This window comes from Humulus lupulus, chromosome 8, assembly GCF_963169125.1.
Source record: "Humulus lupulus chromosome 8, drHumLupu1.1, whole genome shotgun sequence".
Lineage (NCBI taxonomy): Eukaryota > Viridiplantae > Streptophyta > Magnoliopsida > Rosales > Cannabaceae > Humulus > Humulus lupulus.
This window is the reverse complement of record NC_084800.1, coordinates 17,781,147-17,798,928: the sequence shown is the minus strand read 5'-3', so window position 1 is coordinate 17,798,928 and position 17,782 is coordinate 17,781,147. Positions and strand designations below refer to the sequence as shown.

General features: G+C 33.1%; 1 protein-coding gene across 1 annotated transcript; it reads right to left on the bottom strand.

The window, feature by feature from the left end:
* Positions 1-599: 599 nt before the first annotated feature.
* On the bottom strand, positions 600-8,175 carry LOC133794875 (leucine--tRNA ligase, chloroplastic/mitochondrial). The gene is made up of 20 exons (XM_062232307.1): positions 7,682-8,175; positions 7,257-7,401; positions 7,104-7,160; positions 6,372-6,491; positions 6,179-6,283; positions 5,834-6,057; positions 5,640-5,706; positions 5,406-5,560; positions 4,919-5,183; positions 4,619-4,813; positions 4,315-4,394; positions 3,566-3,628; positions 3,375-3,456; positions 2,853-2,930; positions 2,681-2,782; positions 2,375-2,547; positions 2,081-2,258; positions 1,908-1,985; positions 1,553-1,684; positions 600-1,179 (listed from the first exon to the last, which is right to left on the bottom strand). The coding sequence occupies exons 1-20, from the start codon at positions 8,068-8,070 to the stop codon at positions 934-936; spliced, it is 2,934 nt and encodes a 977-aa protein (XP_062088291.1). The 5' UTR covers positions 8,071-8,175; the 3' UTR covers positions 600-933.
* Positions 8,176-17,782: the final 9,607 nt, after the last annotated feature.

Sequence of the window (17,782 nt, the reverse complement as noted above, 5' to 3'; positions counted from 1 at the left end):
ACAAGTAAAACGACGTGTCGTTTCTGAACTCAGAAAGTGGCCAGCTGGGCGGCGCTAGATTTTTCTTCTTGCTCGTATTACTAATACTATTGGTCCTACGTGTTTCGTTTAAGAGTTTATTGAACTCCACCACCGCCCATTAAGTGTGAAAACTTTCCCTTTGCGTATCATTAGTTAAAAAAATCTCTTTCATGCTGATTTTGTTTTATATTAATTCTTCAAGCAATTGTTATTACGGTAGTTGTCATTATTGCCATGACACCCCATAAAATGTCTTTATGAAAAAATAGTGAGACAAAACTTTAGCATAAAATGGTACTTACTTTTGCCCTTTTATGAGATCAAAAGACACAGCTATCGAATAAATGAGTCAATTTAATCAGGATGAACGAAGATCCTTTTAAATCTTAAAGAATTTTCTCTCAAAATTGTATTTTTTTTTTTTTCAAAAAAAAAAGGTGAAATGTAAAAACTCAAATGCCAAACGGCCAACCTCGCAATAATTTCGTGTGTGAAACTTTTGACCTACGAAGTCCCTCCAAACAATACCCCGCAAATTGCGTATGAATCAGCTCAGTTCAAGGATGTAAATGTACACGTTAAATCATAAAGCTTTGAAAGCTAATTCATTGACCTGTTACATATATATGCATGTATGTGTATGTGTATCTTGAAAAGAATATCAAATAAGCAATTTGAAATATTGGTACCCTGCCCACTTCAAACACAGAAAAATTGGCATCCTACAACATTGTTGGGACAATGTCATTTTAAAACCCATTGAATGAAACCAGATGCCCTTTTGTTATATAGGACCACTTGCCTACCTCTTTTGAGAAGCAGCACACTAGGATGGATAATGACCTCTAATAATTTACAGTGCCTTACTTACAGTTACAGGAGAGCTACTCTCAGTCATAATGGTCCTGGAGACTACTGGCGGACTCCAACCTTCACATTTTCGCGATCCAAGATAAGATTCAAGATCTTGCCAGGGACGAAAATTCTCTTCTTGATTGATTTTCCATCCAAAAACTTGGACAGCTTTTCATCCTGTGATGCCAACTGGAAAGCATCCTCTTCGGAACATTTTTCTTCAACCTGGATGGTACCCCGTGTCTTGCCATTAATCTGAACTGGTAGAACAATGGTGGATTCCTTCAAGTAAGCAGGATCCGCCTGAAATAAAGATGGTTAATGTCTGAGACAGTGTGTTTTTAACTAGCTGCAGTTCTATGTCTACCTACTTTACAGCATCAACAACAAAAATCTTTTATAATTCACAAACTGTCTTGAATCATTATCAAAGTAATAGCTAGTAAGAAAATGCGAAATGGATATTTTTAGGTGAAGACAACAATTTGCAATGTTCCCAAGTTGCCTTTGGGTTTACTGTCGGATCCATACATATGTACTTTGATGGTATAGAATATGGAACAACAAGGCTGTATCATAAATAAAAAATCTTTCACAATGAAAAGTGAAAATGATTTGCTACACATAATAGCAACTAGCAAGTAGTCAAAAGAACAGCAGAAGACAATGTCCAAACCTTAGGGAAAGGCTCATATGCCAGTGATTCCGTATGACCAAGGCGAAACCAAAGCTCCTCAGCCATGTGAGGCGCATATGGTGAAAGCAACAACACAAATGCTGCAATAATAACTCTTGGATGTTTATCCCACTGTAAATATTAATGTAAAACCCAATGAGATAATTAAACAGCGAAAGCACCCTACTGAATATAACTTGGAAAAATTAGAGCTAGATGCGCAAGAGAAGGGTTGACGAGCATTAACAGAATTTAAATGACCAAAAACAAAATATTTATTTTATGCTTATAATGAAACAAGCATATAGCATGCTTCAAAAGTAACAACACTCGTCATCTCTCAAGTATAATGAACCTTATATGCCGCATTAAGAAACTCCATCATTGCTGAAATTCCAGTATTGAAACGAGTTCCTTCAATTTCCTCTGTCACCTGATAATTAGGAATAACCCATTGGTCGATCAAGTTATACAAAATAATTTGGGGATGCAGACATGCTTTTTTATAAGCTATGTATCACATATCACCTTAGCAATGCATTTATGGAGGGAGCGAAGTTGTTCCAATGCAGGTTCCTCATCAGTCACCACAGTTCCATCAAGGAATGTACCATTGGGTAAAGGTGAACCAACAATCAACCTCCAAGTTCTTCCCAAAAATCGGTGGACACCTTCAATGCCACTAGTATTCCATGTTTTCGAGTCTCTAGTAAAATGTAGTAAACATCGTGTAAGAAAAGAGCATGATTTGTTTGTTATGCTGAATGACCAATTAAAACTGCTTCACAAACAAGAAAGCAAACAAAATTCAAACAAATGTACCTAAGTGGACCCATGAACATTTCATATAAACGAAGTGAATCTGCACCATACTCGGAAACTACGTCATCGGGATTGACAACATTTCCCCTACTTTTACTCATTTTGTGGGAGCGTGCAATCAAACGAATATCAGGATTGTCTTTCAAGACAAAAGAGTCTCCAGATTTCACGACCTACAAGTCCCAAAAATATCATTTCTAAAAAAAAATTAAAAAAATATATCGTTTAAAATTTGAAAATGTATATTTTAGAAATATCAACTTTTATCAAAAGAGGAAGAAACTATTTTAGTCATTCAAGAATTACTTTTTCCTCTGGGATTCTTTCTTGATTGTATTCCCCAACTGTTTCAGCAAACTCTGCAGAGATGATATTTCCATTAGCATCCTTGCAAGCCATATACTGAACCTGCAATTTGGAAGGATTAGAGACATAATGATGAAGTATTATTCAATATGCAGAAGCAACTAGAACTTACTTCTCCAAGAATAATTCCCTGGTTTATCACACACTTAAAGGGTTCCTTGGTCGATACAACACCAATGTCATAGAGAACCTGAGACATGGAAGTTTAATCAAGATGTATATATGGCACCGCCAAAGAGTGGAAAATGGATTATTAATATGTTCCACAATAATTTTTTCAGGGAAATATTATAATTTATATCATCACAATCCTCCAACTTTTTTGACATTTCAAGCATATTTTGACTTCATAAAGCCAATAATGAAATTTCAAGGGCTCTTGTATCATGGACTTTACAAGGACCACGTCCGTACCCCCTGCGCTGTAAATTTCCTTGCTCAAATTGGAGACGATATGCTTAAATACAAGATATACACAAAAAGTTTCTACTGAAGGACCAAAACAAAAATGAAGCTAATGAGAGATAACGACATTTTACAGCCAGCTGTGTTTCTCTTTTAATTGTAACTGAAAATAATAAGACCCTAGCAATCTTCGTATCTCAGATCATGAACAAGAATAATGTAGTCGAACCTTGTGCCAGAATCTAGAATAAAGCAAATGGAGAACAGCATGTTCAGCACCACCAACATACACATCAACTGGACTCCAGTACCTGCCAAAGTAAAAGAGATCAAAAATGTCAGGAGGGAAAGAAAAAAATTCCTATAAATTGTTATCTTTAAAAGAACTATTATGTTAGAAGAAGAAAAATAAACACTTACGTTTCCTTTGACTTTGCAACCAATTCTTTCGAATTATTCGGGTCCATAAATCTCAAATAGTACCTAGAAATGAATATAAAAGAACAATTTTTCACATCTTAATTGGCTCCAAGTATTTCAAGCCACAACCAATCTATGAGTAAGTGAAAAGGATTAACTCTTTGAAGAAACATATTATAGTGATTGCAGTTTAAAAGCTTAGAGCCATCCCTTCAATTCTAGTGGTCTCTCAAGCACAAAAAGGAGTGAAATTCAACAAAAAGACAAATGCAAGTAATAGATTCTTGAAATGGTCATCTAGAAAGATAAAGTCTAATTTGACAATTTAATTGGTGCGTGAGATGGATTATGAACTTAGAGAAGCAATTAGATGCAATAAACAGTACCTGAACCCTTCTTAGAAACGCATAAGATTTGAATTCAACAAAGAAAAATACGGAAGGTAAATATGAATGTGGTAAAACCAATTTCACTTAGGCAATGAGTAAGGAAATATCAAATGTAGGGAAAGTTCTTCATAGTTAAGGTGTAATACAACAAACTATCTACATCTTGTATTGTTTAGATTTCTGAAAGTTTAGGCAGATCCAGGCAATAATTTCCAGTAGAGTCAGGCTATAACTTTTACAGACAGAAACAAAACAGCAGTAATTTTTTCAAGCAACTAAATTGTGATTGAGGCTAAATGTGTTACAGTTGAGAACAAAAACAAAAGGCTAGCTACTATAGATTGGAAAAGAAAACGCTACCAGCAAGAACCAGCCCACTGTGGCATTGTGCTTGTTTCACGTTGAGCAGGTTTTCCAGATAAAGGATCTGTGGTTTTAACCTGAACATAAGTGATAGAAGTCAAGGGATTTGAATTCTGAAGGCACTCAGAAAAAATAAATGCAAAATCATTTCTAAAACAATGATAATAAACTAACATGCCTTGTTATTGAACAACTAATTCAAAACTTTTGCATGCAACTTGTAAAGTTACAAAATGCAAGTCTCTCCAGTAGGTCGTCAAAAAGAAACTTTAAAAAAAATGGGCATATGAATTACGCATACCCAAGACTTTGCTTTTGAGAGTGGAGGTTCCCCAGTTCCAGTCGGAGTAAAATCATCCAACTCAGGTAGTATAAGGGGTAACTCAGTTTCAGAAAGGGGAACACTCTCACCAGTTACATCCAAGAAAATAACAGGAATTGGTTCCCCCCAATAGCGTTGCCGAGCAAAGAGCCAATCCCTCAGCTTATAGTTCACCTAAAGAACGACATGTTTGAGGCAAGTAAAGCATATATTATCTATAGGAGCTAGAGTTGTTTGAGCCAACCAATGAACATAAACTTCAGTTTATTGACAAACCACCTGTTTCTTTCCTTTTCCATTTTTCTCAGCCCACTCAATTACTTTGGAAGCAGCTTCTTTGCTGGACAACCCATTGATGTCAAGTCCAAATTTTGAACTTATAGAATTTATAACCACCCCTTCACCTGGAAAAGCTTTTCCAGAATCACCAATTTTTTCATCATCTGGTGTCACAACCCAACGAATAGGGATATCATATTTTGAAGCAAACTCATAGTCACGAGTATCATGTGCAGGTACTGCCATAATTGCTCCCGTTCCATAACTGCGTCAGTAAATTATCTTTAATAATCACATGTAATAAGCCCTCCAAATGTTCAACATTTCAGAACTGTTTTTTACTAACAAAGATGTTGCACCAAAATGAAGTAGCCCAACCATGCAATTCTAATTCTAAACAGCTTAAAGCTGTAAATTCTGCAACACAAGAAGTGTATATTTTTGTGTGAATTGGTAAAATATTTATAAAGAACCCAGAAGAACACACCTTCCTAATACATAATCTGCCACCCATATGGGGATCGCTTCTCCATTAACTGGATTTCTTGCATAGCAACCACTAAATACCCCAGTTTTTTCCTTCTGAAGTTCAGTTCTCTCAAGGTCACTCTTTCTTGAGGCAATATCTGTGTACTCCTCCACCTGTTCCCAGCAAGGCCCTCTAATTACTGACAGAAAGAAATACTTGAGAAATGATTGTCAAACAAATACATGAACCTACATTTTTGCTCTGGTCTGCTGTCATAAATGATTGCAACAAAGGATGCTCTGGTGCCACGACTAAGTAGCTGCAAGCAAAAATTAATTAGAATTATCCTAATCCATGGCATACCTTCCAAAAGATTGCGTGTGCAAGTACATCAAATGCATGAAGTTTATCAACTTAGACAACGTAGGAAGGGTGTGATTCATTACGTTGCTCCAAATATTGTGTCAGGCCTTGTAGTGTAGATTTTAACCTTCATGTCTTTTTCCTGCCCATCACTGTCAAGAACAGAAAATTCCATCTCAGCCCCTTCTGACTTCCCTATCCAGTTTCTTTGCATGTCCTTTACACTTTCAGGCCAGTCAAGGTCATCTAAATCTTCAAGAAGACGGTCAGCATATTCAGTAATCCTGAGCATCCATTGCCGCATTGGCTGCTTGGTAATAAACAATGACACTGTAAAATTATAAAACCATCCAAAATTGGGAATTAAGCTATCGAAGTTTTATGACTTTGATTGCATATATAAATGGCATGCAGAAGACTACATATACCTTTCTTATAACAGGATGACCCCCACGTTCACTCACACCATCCACCACCTCCTCGTTTGCTAACACAGTGCCAAGAGCAGGGCACCAATTCACTGGCACTTCAGCCTGAAAACATAAGTAGACTATATTAATTTTTGTATATAACAAATTGGCATTTGGCAGAATACATCTGCAGGTCAGAAAGTACTTAGACCTGATATGCCAGTCCCCTCTTTAACAGCTGAAGAAAGATCCATTGGGTCCATTTATAATAATCAGGTTCAGTTGTAGAAATTTCACGATTCCAGTCATATGAGAAACCTAGTGATTTAAGCTACAAAGAAAATGTCAAATGTCAAATAAAAAACGAATAGAGCAACAGGAATATAAAATATTTCTCAGTGAATAAGCAATCGCTCAAAAAATAAAATGATAAAAGTCCATCCTAGCTTGCCACTCCTATATGGTTTTCCATGAGCTGAATACAAATACTTTCAGTTTCTTATCCAAACAATACAAAAGCCAAATTTGAAGAAGCTTCTGTGTCAAATGGGACCAATTTTAATGCTCCAAGAAAATTAGGATAGTCATAACCTGTGTAAATCAACACTATAATATACATATACTCATACCAATATTAACTAACTATTTAATGAAAGCAACAAAGTTCATTTAGATCTAACTCGTAGGCAGAACTTATTTGGAAACTTAACCCTGGTGTCTAAATCATACGTGCAGAGATAGAAAGGATTTGTAATCAGTTATTATTTTCTGGGATCTTCAGCCACTAAATAAAATAGCACTGAAGTTTGAAAGTAAAATGTTTAAAGATTAATAAACATTATGAGAATTGGACGGGGCATAGTGAAGTCAGCAAAACGCTAACACTCAATGATTCAACACATGAAGCATAGCATGGCCTGGTAAAATATTTTGTATCTATTACCTGGGTACGGAAACGATTAATGTTCTTCTGGGTTGTGATCTTTGGGTGGGTTCCTGTCTACAAAACACAAATGGCAACCAGTTGATACTGCACATGTGTACTCCAATAACTAAAAATCACGGTAAACATACATCATGGGACTAGAATATGAACCTCGATCGCATATTGCTCCGCAGGCAACCCAAAAGCGTCCCATCCCATAGGATGCAACACATTGTACCCCTGCATGCGTTTGAATCTTGCAAGAATGTCTGTGGCAGTGTATCCAAGTGGATGACCAACATGTAAGCCAGCTCCACTGCAACCCAAGTGAGAAATGAACACATAAAGAATAGCCCACTAATTCCCAATCACCTAGTGTGTCGTATAACATATAATCGTAACGAACCATCTATACAAGCATAAACATAACCAAACGTAGAATAGAAAAATAGAATATCTATTATTCAGAAGCCTGATTTACCGGCCAAACATTGTGCATTCTTAAGCGTTAATTATTTAAACTTCTTAAAAAGTTAGCCACGGTATTACTGGTCTTCCATTTAACAAATAAGTATAATGAGAAGAAATGGACAGACCTGGGATAAGGGAACATGTCAAGAACATAATATTTGGGCTTGGACGTATCAATTTCATCTGGGATTTGAAAAGTGGAGTTGTCCTCCCAAAACCGCTGCCATTTAGGCTCTATTTCGTGAAAAGGGTAGGACCTCCTTACCCCCAATTGTTGCTTCTGGTTCTGGTCTTGCTCCGACACTGAGCTACTAATCACGCCTTTACTACTTCTAGGCTTAAAGTTTTTATTACGTAATCTAAGAACTGAAGAGTTTGTTCTAAAGCTGGTTATGGAGATTTTCGAAGATTGAAATCCTTGAGGAGGTAGAAGAGCTGAACCAAATCGAATCGGAGGTGGTGGAAGCCATTGTATATAGCCAAGCGTCTGTGTCTGCAGATGTTGAGGAATCATTGCGCATAATATAAGACAAAGACGAAGACGAAGAAGAGTGATGGAGCAGAGAGCAGCGAGCAGTGAGAGCGCTTGAATTTGAGAACAGCTGAGCTTCTAAGCCTACCGGATGAGATAACGCCCTTCTTGGCGCTTAAATTTGTTATCTTGTCGTTTTGAGGGTTATTTCGTTCATAAGAATGTGTCGTTTGACGTTAAATGCCACGTTCCTAGTTATTTTATTTAATGGTATTGAAAATTAATTATCCAAATATGAGAACATTAACTCAAAACCCAACATCCACACAGCAAAGTTAACTGTTTATTTGAGTTTATTGGAAACTATAAATATATTAAGATTTAGAGGTAGCAAGAAAAGAAATAAACTATTAAGATTAGGATTTTTACGTGATTGGGGCGTTAATGAGTCTTCATTCACGAGTCAATTGTATTAACTTTGAGTTTTAACAATGGAGGATTTGAGTAACAAAATCAGCAACATTTTTGCATGCATAAACAATTAGGATCCCCTTTACATTGAACTGAGGGCCCTATTTATATTTGGACATGTATTTTGGATCAAATTAATCCAGGCAGCTATCTAATGGAGCTTGATACAAGTATAAAATGTTATTCCAATATGTTTAATCTAAAGTTCATTGGGTCGGCCCAAGTTTAGTTGGACAATCCAGCTGTCCTTTGTACATAGATAGTGACTGGCGCATGTCAGCCATCATGGGGATTCAAGGGACAAGATGTGTGAGAGTTGTGGTAGTGTCTCTCCTTAAGAATATTGTACCTTTTGTGCCCACCAGTTTTGCAGGTTGGTTGAGGAGACCAACTGCCGAACTTCTCGGGAATGGTGTCAGTAGGATGACGTGTTTGTCTTGCGCTTCCCAGACAGAGAATTTGGATTCATTTCTGAAGGTAGGCATTCTTTTGTAGTGGTGAATCTAGGATATATCCTAGTGTAACAAACTGGGATGCACAGATGGAGCCAAAGATACCATCCGGGACTCAAATGGTGGGATCTGTTAATTGAGTTGGGCTATACATCGTAGCCTTTATCAAGGTTTATAGAGGTCATTCGGGGTCATAGTGTTGGTCCAGGCCTTAGCTTCAAGTCCGGATTCTCGCCATATTCTGGGTAATCATTATTTATCAAACCCAAGTTAGGTCTAGACCTATCCTAAGGGTTAACAAAGTTCATTTAATGGTGTCACGTGTCCCTGGTAGAAAATACGGACAATACTAACTATCCAACTTTTTTTTCTTTTAGTATTTAGGCTTTATTTTTATTTTTAAGTTTTTTTTAATATATTAATTTTTATTATTAAGAATTTTTTATTTTTTTTATACATAAAAAAAATCAATTTTTAAATATTTTAATTTTAAGCTCTACATTTACTCAATCAGGATCTGCCACCCAAAATTTGCACACAATTTTGTTTACTTTTAGCCATAGATATTTTTAGGTGGAGCCTAAACACGTTTAATTATGTAGTTAAAATTAAATACACATCATTGTGTGTAAAAAGTGTGACATTATTTTACTCATTTATTTATTTATTGCAATAATGAATAATTCATTAATAACATTTAATTTAAAAATAACAATAAAAGAGTACAAAATTAATTGTAAAATAATTTAATTTTCTTTCCTTCTTCTCTACCAAACAACTATAACGAAACAAACTTTACTATCTTTAAAAAAAGTTATATTTTTTTCCTTCCATTCTATTTTATTTCCTATCTACCAAACATAGTGTTATAGTCACAAGACTTCACTAATGTTTGAAATTAAATTATTGTCATAAAAAAAATATTTGTGATTTACTCTACAAGCACACTTTTTTTTCTTTCACCACGTATACCTAAATGAACTTCTTATAATTTAAAAAACGAAAAAAAGAAGAAGAAAAGAATCACAACTTTAATAAAAAATAGTATAATATCTCTAATGGTGGGCAGGGCAAAATAAGGTAATGAGGCAGGGCGGAGCCCCGACCCAAGGGGACGTCTTTATCCCTGTAAAAACGAGGCAGAATTTGGGCGTGGCAGCACTTTTTTTTTTCTATACTTAAACCCTATATTAAAAAAAGATTATTTTGAGATATATGCAACTATTATATATTTTTCTTAATATTATTATTTATAGGATGTCTTACTGTTGGTTCTACAATAGTGATGTGTTTTATATGTATTTCTGGTACCCTTTTATATTAGTATTATTCTTTTTTCTTTAGTCAAGAAAAATAGAGTACAAATATACACATATACTGTGATTTTACAAATGAGATAATATATATTTCGAAACTTTTTTTATTAAAATGTAGCCATATGATGTATATTATGTATACTATTTAGAATTTCATATTTTACTTTTAATCTAATTTAATTATAATTCAAATTTTCTTAAAAAAATAAGTTAAATAGGGCAGAACCGTCCCGATTCAGCTGGGACGGGTTGACCCGACCCGCTCCAAGGAACTTATCAGGGCAGAGCGGAATGTTAGCAGGGCGGGGCAGACCCCCCCCCCCCCCCAATTTACATGCCTGCCTAAATAGTAAATTTATTTTGTTTAAAAAAAATCCAAGTTTAAAAAAAAAAAATAATAATTTTTTAATAATAAAAAAATGTGAATCACAATTTTCAATATTCTCTAAGATTGACTTTTATTTCTTATTACTAGGTGCAAGTAATTTGCAATGCACATTTACTTAATTTTAAAAAGAAATTATGAAATATATTTATTAAGTTTTTGTGATTGTAATATAAATTTTAAATAAATAAACAATATTATATATATAAGAATGACATAAGCATATTAAAAAAAGTAAACCTAAAGATTGTTTATGGTATTTTGAATTTGAAAATATATGATAACATTTTAGATCATAAACTACACATATTATTCAAATCATGCATTTATAATTGGAGAAAGAGTTTGTTTATTCTTGATATGAGATAAATGTTATTCTAATTTATTATGTAGTTAGACAGTTATATTATTTATACACACAAGACACTTATATATAATGTATTTATAATATTAATTGTTATTTAATATGAATATATATTTAGTTAAGTTACATTAACTAATAAAAAAATTTCTTTATAAATATAAATAATAAATTTTTAATAAAAATTAAAATGATGTATTATACATTAATTATTAAATATCTAATTTTGTATTAAATATTATTATGATAATGATATTTTATAATATTTGAATTTATATTTATGTAATTAATAAATATCTATTTTTAATAACTTTTAAAGATATATTTCATTAAATATTTGTAATATTTCGTTAAAGTTAACAAAAAAAAAAATTTACAATAAAAAATTTAGGGTGTGATTGGTAAAAGATTTAGATTTGATTTTATGTTTTCAAAAACTCAAAATTAGTGGACTCACTAAAATATATGATTGGTATGGTGTTTTTGAAAACTGTATCCTAATCAAAATTTTAATATTGTGTTATAATTTAGAAAACGTGAAAAACTTGTTTTCTCAGTTTTGTAAAATTATTTTCCAAAATCCCACATATTTTAGTTTCTGTTATATTTTCAAATTTAATATCAATCACAGATTTAATTTTTTAAAACTCAAAAACAGTTTACTGACATTGAACCAATCACATTTTCAAAAACATATTTTTAGTCACTAAATTCAGATTTTCATTTCAGAATCCACTTTTCAAAAATACAGTTTTCTAATCACGAACCAATCACACCTATGTTTTCTACCCACAAGAGGTTTAATGAGGATCTCATTTTTTAGGAAATAATCTTATATTAATTAGATATTAATGATACATAACCCACATTAATATTGCTATTTAAAAAAAGTAAGGGAATTTGATTTAAATATAATTGACGAATTTTTTTAAATGATGTAATATTTTTGTCAAAAAAAATTGTATTTATAAACCATTAGATCATTCCAATGCATATAACTGTAGAAGTTAATGCAAAATTGAACATTTAATATTTATTTAAAATGTGAAGGAAAAAATTCTTATTCTACTAAAGAAATAAAAAATGAAGTAAAAAGTCTCAATTTACATTTGATTTGATGTTATACTAAAAATAATAATAAAATAATAAAAATGACATAAAATTAAATAAAAAAATAATTAATTAATACTAATACTGATCCAAATATGAATCATGATATTTTTTGTGCCAAAATTGGGCACCATTGAAGTAACTCTTTTTAAATATGTTATATTTTAGCACTGGATAGCTAATTTAGTTTTCCATTAGAGATGCTCTAAGGTGTAGATTAAATTCAACACAATTATTTAATTTTTTGTTGAAAGTATATAAAAAAGTTATTAAATAAATAAATAAAAAGTTAAAAAAAAACTTTCAATTAATATTAAAGACATTAATTAGTGGGAAAAATGTAACATTTATCGTGTGGTAAATTGACATATGTTATATTTGGTGTCAGATTTAGCACATCTCTTACAACATCATTGGAGATCCTCTTATAAAAGTAGTGCATTGTTATATTTTAGCACATCTTAATTTTTTTTTACTATATTGTTATATTTTACAACACCTTCTGTATTGGAGGACAACTCTAAAAATAGTTTATACTTTTTTGGACCATGTATTTTGTCTAATTACTTGTTTGGACTCTGAATTTTAATAAATTATTTTTTGAACCTTATATTTTGTAAAAAGGAAATTAAACCAAATATGAGATTTTTTTTGAAACTTTGAAAAATATGGCAATTTTTTTCTTAAGTTATGACATAATTTTTTTGTTTACATATTTATGGGAGTTTTTTCCCATATATTTGTATAACATGTTTTATTTTGATGCAGTTTTAGTAGCTAATTTTAATATGTTTTGAGGTTATTTTTATGATTTTAATCTATTTGTAATATTTTTTTATCATTTATATTTTATAAAACATTTTTTTTACATTATTTTTTGAAGAAAAAAAATTGAGACATTCTTTACCATGCTTTTTATTCTCATTTTTTCTTCTTATTTTCTTCCATTTCTTATCTTCTTCAACATTTTCTCCATAATTATTGGTTATAACTATCAAAACAATTTTGATTTTTTTATGTGGTAGTAATCGTATGCCGCTGTCAATTTTTTTAGTGATGTGTGATAACTAGTTACCACTATCAAAATCAGTTTTATTTTGAAGTGGCGTGGTGATAACTGGTTACAATTACAAAAATAATTTTGATTTTTTTAGTAATGTACCATTATCAAAATATCAACTGAATTGTAACCGGTTACTTAGTAAGATTTGAAAAAAAAAAGAAATGATGTGGAAAAAATAAATTAAATTGATCGTGAAGGTAACTTGTTACTGTAATGCTCCAAATTTCCTAATAAGGATTAAGACATTGATTAGGAGGCCGGGAGGGCCATAATTGATTTATTATGTTATTTAATAATAATATGCATGTTTAGGTGTATTAAATATGCATGTGAACCCAGTTGTGATTAATTGGGTGATTTTCATATGCTGGCCATTTCGGGCATTTTTGGCATATATGTGAAATGGGCGTGGTGCTTTATTATTATTTGGTTATGCCAGGGTTACCCAGCACAAGACGATCCTAGGAGGTAAGCTAGTGGAAAAGTCACAATGGGATTTAAGCTTGACTTGGAGTAAGTCAATGGGTATTTAGAGCATTACCGAGTTATTGGGTAATGAGAATTAATATTTGGTGATAAATTGGGAGTTAGTAAGATCAGGGGAAAATTCTGGAGGTTTTGACTATTTTGTCATCGGGGGTGTTTTCGGGACCCCGAGCATTAGGATTTGGTTGAGGCTACTTAAGCTTGAAGTAACCTTTTAAAAGAATAAAAAGAACGTTCTATACATTCTCTCTCCCTAAAAGTTCCCTTTTTGTCTCCCGATCGCTTTTTCGAAGATAACTTGAGTTCTAGGACTCGGATTCAAGCGAGGATCGAGGCATAGCGATCCTAGGAAAGATTAGAAGCTTATTAGCCGGAGGATTTAGTTGGAAACAACTCAATCGGAGGTAATTCAAGTTTTTAAGTTCTAAGTTTTTAAAGTTTTTAAGCTTGAATTGGATTTTGTGTTTTGTTGTATTTTTGGGTGATTTGAGACTTGGGTTTTATGGGTTTTGGATCATGGGGATGTTTGGGAACTTTGATTTTTGAGTTTGGAGATGTTTTGATATGTTTATGAAAGGATTTTAGATGAATAAATGGAGGATTTTTGGTTGGGTTCGAGGTTGAGCTGCGGCTCAGTTCTTGGGCGCTGCGGCTCAAGCTTGAAGAAGCTGCTGAAATGGTGTTGATGGGCTATTTGAGCTGCGGCTCTATGGGGTAGAGCTGAGGCTCTAATTGCTGTCAGAAGTATTTTTTGGGCCTGATTTGGGTGGGGTTGCGGCTCTAATGGATGGGGCCGCGGCTCAAAAGAGGAAAAGTGACCAAAATGGGTTTTTAGTCATGGGAACTCAAACCTTAGGCCTCGGGATCATTCCTACTACCCGGATTGGTGGCATTTGATGTCTCGGAGGCTAAGTCTTGGTTCCGGGTTTGGTTTTGGAACTTGAACTCATTGGATCACCATTTGTGGTTGTGATTAGGTTATCACTAGAGGCTTGGAATCAGGATCGTGCTTATTGCTCGTTTGTTGGTAACCTGTGCTTGGACCAAAGGTAAGAAAACTGCACCCTGTGTATATGTGACATGCATGGTTATCATTGAAGCATGTTGGTTGATTATTAAGTATGACATGCATGGTTATTATTGATGCATGATGGATGTTTAAATGTAAATGTTGATAGCATAATGAATGCTTGGCAATCTTGCCCATTTGCATATGACTATTGTTGAGGCATGCTAGATGATTAAGTGTGATGCATGTAATGCACGAGAAACATGTGATTAGGGCATGCCATGAATGATGAATATGAGATTGGCTAGAGCTTGAGTCTCTGAGTTTGTGCATGATCATGATTATGCTAGAAACTGTTTAGTAAGCATATTGAATGCCCTATTCTTGGATAACTGGCATATGATACATATTGATAGCATTGCTTACTTGTGTATGGAACTGACTAATTAGTCAGAATCGACAAAAGTGTTAGTGTTAACTGTGAAGTTGTGACTCATTAGTCAGGTTCGGCAGTGATACTGTACACAGGTCAGGTAGCGCTGATTTATTTGTCAGAACGGTCTTAGCGTGAATCACGCAAGCCAATAGAGATTAGATCTAATCGACTACTAGCATTGAATGACTCAAGGAGCATTAATGCCTGACCGACCCTGAGGGTCGATGCATGAAAAAAGAGCTTGGAGGCTAGTGGCTTACCTAACAGCCACTCTCCCGCTAGAAAAGAGAGCTTGGAGGCTAGTGGCTTACTTAACAGCCACTCTCCCGCTAGAATCATGTGATGTTCACCCATTGGTTTGAAAGCTTTATGTTCAGTGTGATTATAATGATAATCATTTGATAATGTTTATGAAAAGTGTTATGTTTTCTTGCTGGACTTCGGCTCACGGGTACTATGTGGTGCAGGTAAAGGCAAGAGGAAGCTGGACCATCCTTGAGTTGGAGAGCTTAGGTGATGACGTGTACATATGCAGCTGCTCGACTGCCACGGCCAATATTTAAAGTGGAACTAGGGTTGAACCATGTTTTGCCGCTTAGAACGGCTTGTAGTAAATATTTTCTGTAATAAACTCTTAAATTTATATTTTTGGGATCCCAATGTATATATTAAACGTTCTAATTAAACGTTACATCATAACCAAAGTGTTTAAACCATAAACCGCTAATCATACTTAGATCACGTTTTGGCCAAATGACTCGATTAGCGAGTTTAGCACTGTTTACAAGGCACACCGTAACGGTCCCAGGAGTTGGGGCGTTACAATTACACTTTGGTTTGCAAATAAAAAAAATATCTGAAAAAAGAAGGAACTAATTGCAATGGTAACCGGTTACTTAGCCAAACCTGGAAAAAAATAAGATCTAAACGAAAAATCTAAACTGATCATAATCGTAACAGGTTACAACTAGGTTTGAAAAAAAAAGAACTAGTCACCGTGGTACCTCATTAATTACTTAGGTGTGAAAAAAAAATCAGATCTAAACAAAAAAAATCTAAATTGATAGTTATCACAATTGATTGCAGCTAAGCCTAAAAAAAAATCAGATATGAATAAAAAAATCACTTGTCATAGTACACGGTTACTTAAACATGTCTGGAACAAAAAATCAGATTTGAACAAATCGTGATGTTAACCGGTTACAGTTAGAGCCTGAAGAAAAAAAAAGTAAATTTGAAGTGCAAAATCAAATGTGAAAAAAAATAAGAAGAACAAGAACAAATAACATTAAAACCAGAAGAATAATAATGAAAAGAAGAAGAAGAAGAGGAAGGTGAATAAGAAGACAACGAAAAAATAAGGAGAAGAAGAAGACAATCAGATCAGTTGGTGGTGGTGTATGCGACGATCAAACCTTAGGTTGAATATTCTTGAACAAGACTTCTTTGTGTTGGGAATTGTGCGTTGAAAGCATATGTAGTAGACATTGTTTTATGAAATAAATAAATAAATTGAATTTGTTATGCATATATTTTATGGACTATATTATTATGTGATAATATTATGTAAATATCAAAAAAATTCATAAGTTCATATATGTGATCTCAAACACATATTGGTACGTGAGGATTATGTTTGAGATAAATGAACTTGAATAATTCGCAGTAAAATAAAGTTATGAAATCTTTAGATTAATTGCTGCAAGTATGGTCCACTAGTATTATGAATACATGTGATCTAGATTTGGATCACTAGTGTGTAGGACACTTTAGTGGATGTACTTTATATATTAGAGAATATATAGAACTGGACCAGATATGTTTATTAATGCTTAGTTAAATACCGTTTCGAAGTATTAATTAAATATATCAAATGATGATCATATACAAATAGATCTCAATCCTGAAGTTACTATGAACTCCTGTTTATGTTATAGGAGTTCTTTGATTCACTCGTTAGGGTCTGTCATAATGACCAGACTAGAAACTTTTGTTTTGTGAACTCATTAATGTAGATGGCTGGGGACATAGTATACAAATATGGAATCTATGCCTTCTCGCAAGAGATTGAACAATGATTCTCTTAAGAGTTGACTTTTGGGACTGAAATGTTATTGAGCTCAAATTTATAATTTAGTTATGAATTAACCTTCACTAGTTATTGAGCCAATGATACTTAAGGAAATAAGAGATAATTAAAATGTTAAAACGGTAATTTTATTCCCGATTAATTATGAATCATTATTAGAGGGTCAATTTGTATGCAATGATTATATCAATGGACGCTTTATAAGTATAAAATACTCAGTAAATGAAATGTCTATAATTACAAGAGTGCAGTCTCAAGTTTATAGTGGAATAATCATGAGATTAATAAATCAAGATTATTTAATTAAATAGCTTAATTAATAATCTCAAATTTATTGGAGCTTGGAATTATAGGTCCATAGGTCCCCATAGCAGCTCTATCAACACTATTCAAGGTAAGAGTTGATATGAAGGGAAAAATAGTTTAAAGACATATTTAAGAAAAAATTTGTTCTTCTTACCAAATATGCAATTATATAATAGTAGTGATTAATTAATTAATTATAAATTAGCTGTAGTTAACAAAATTAATTAATATTTAATTATTGTAGAATTTTTGAAATTATATTAAATAATC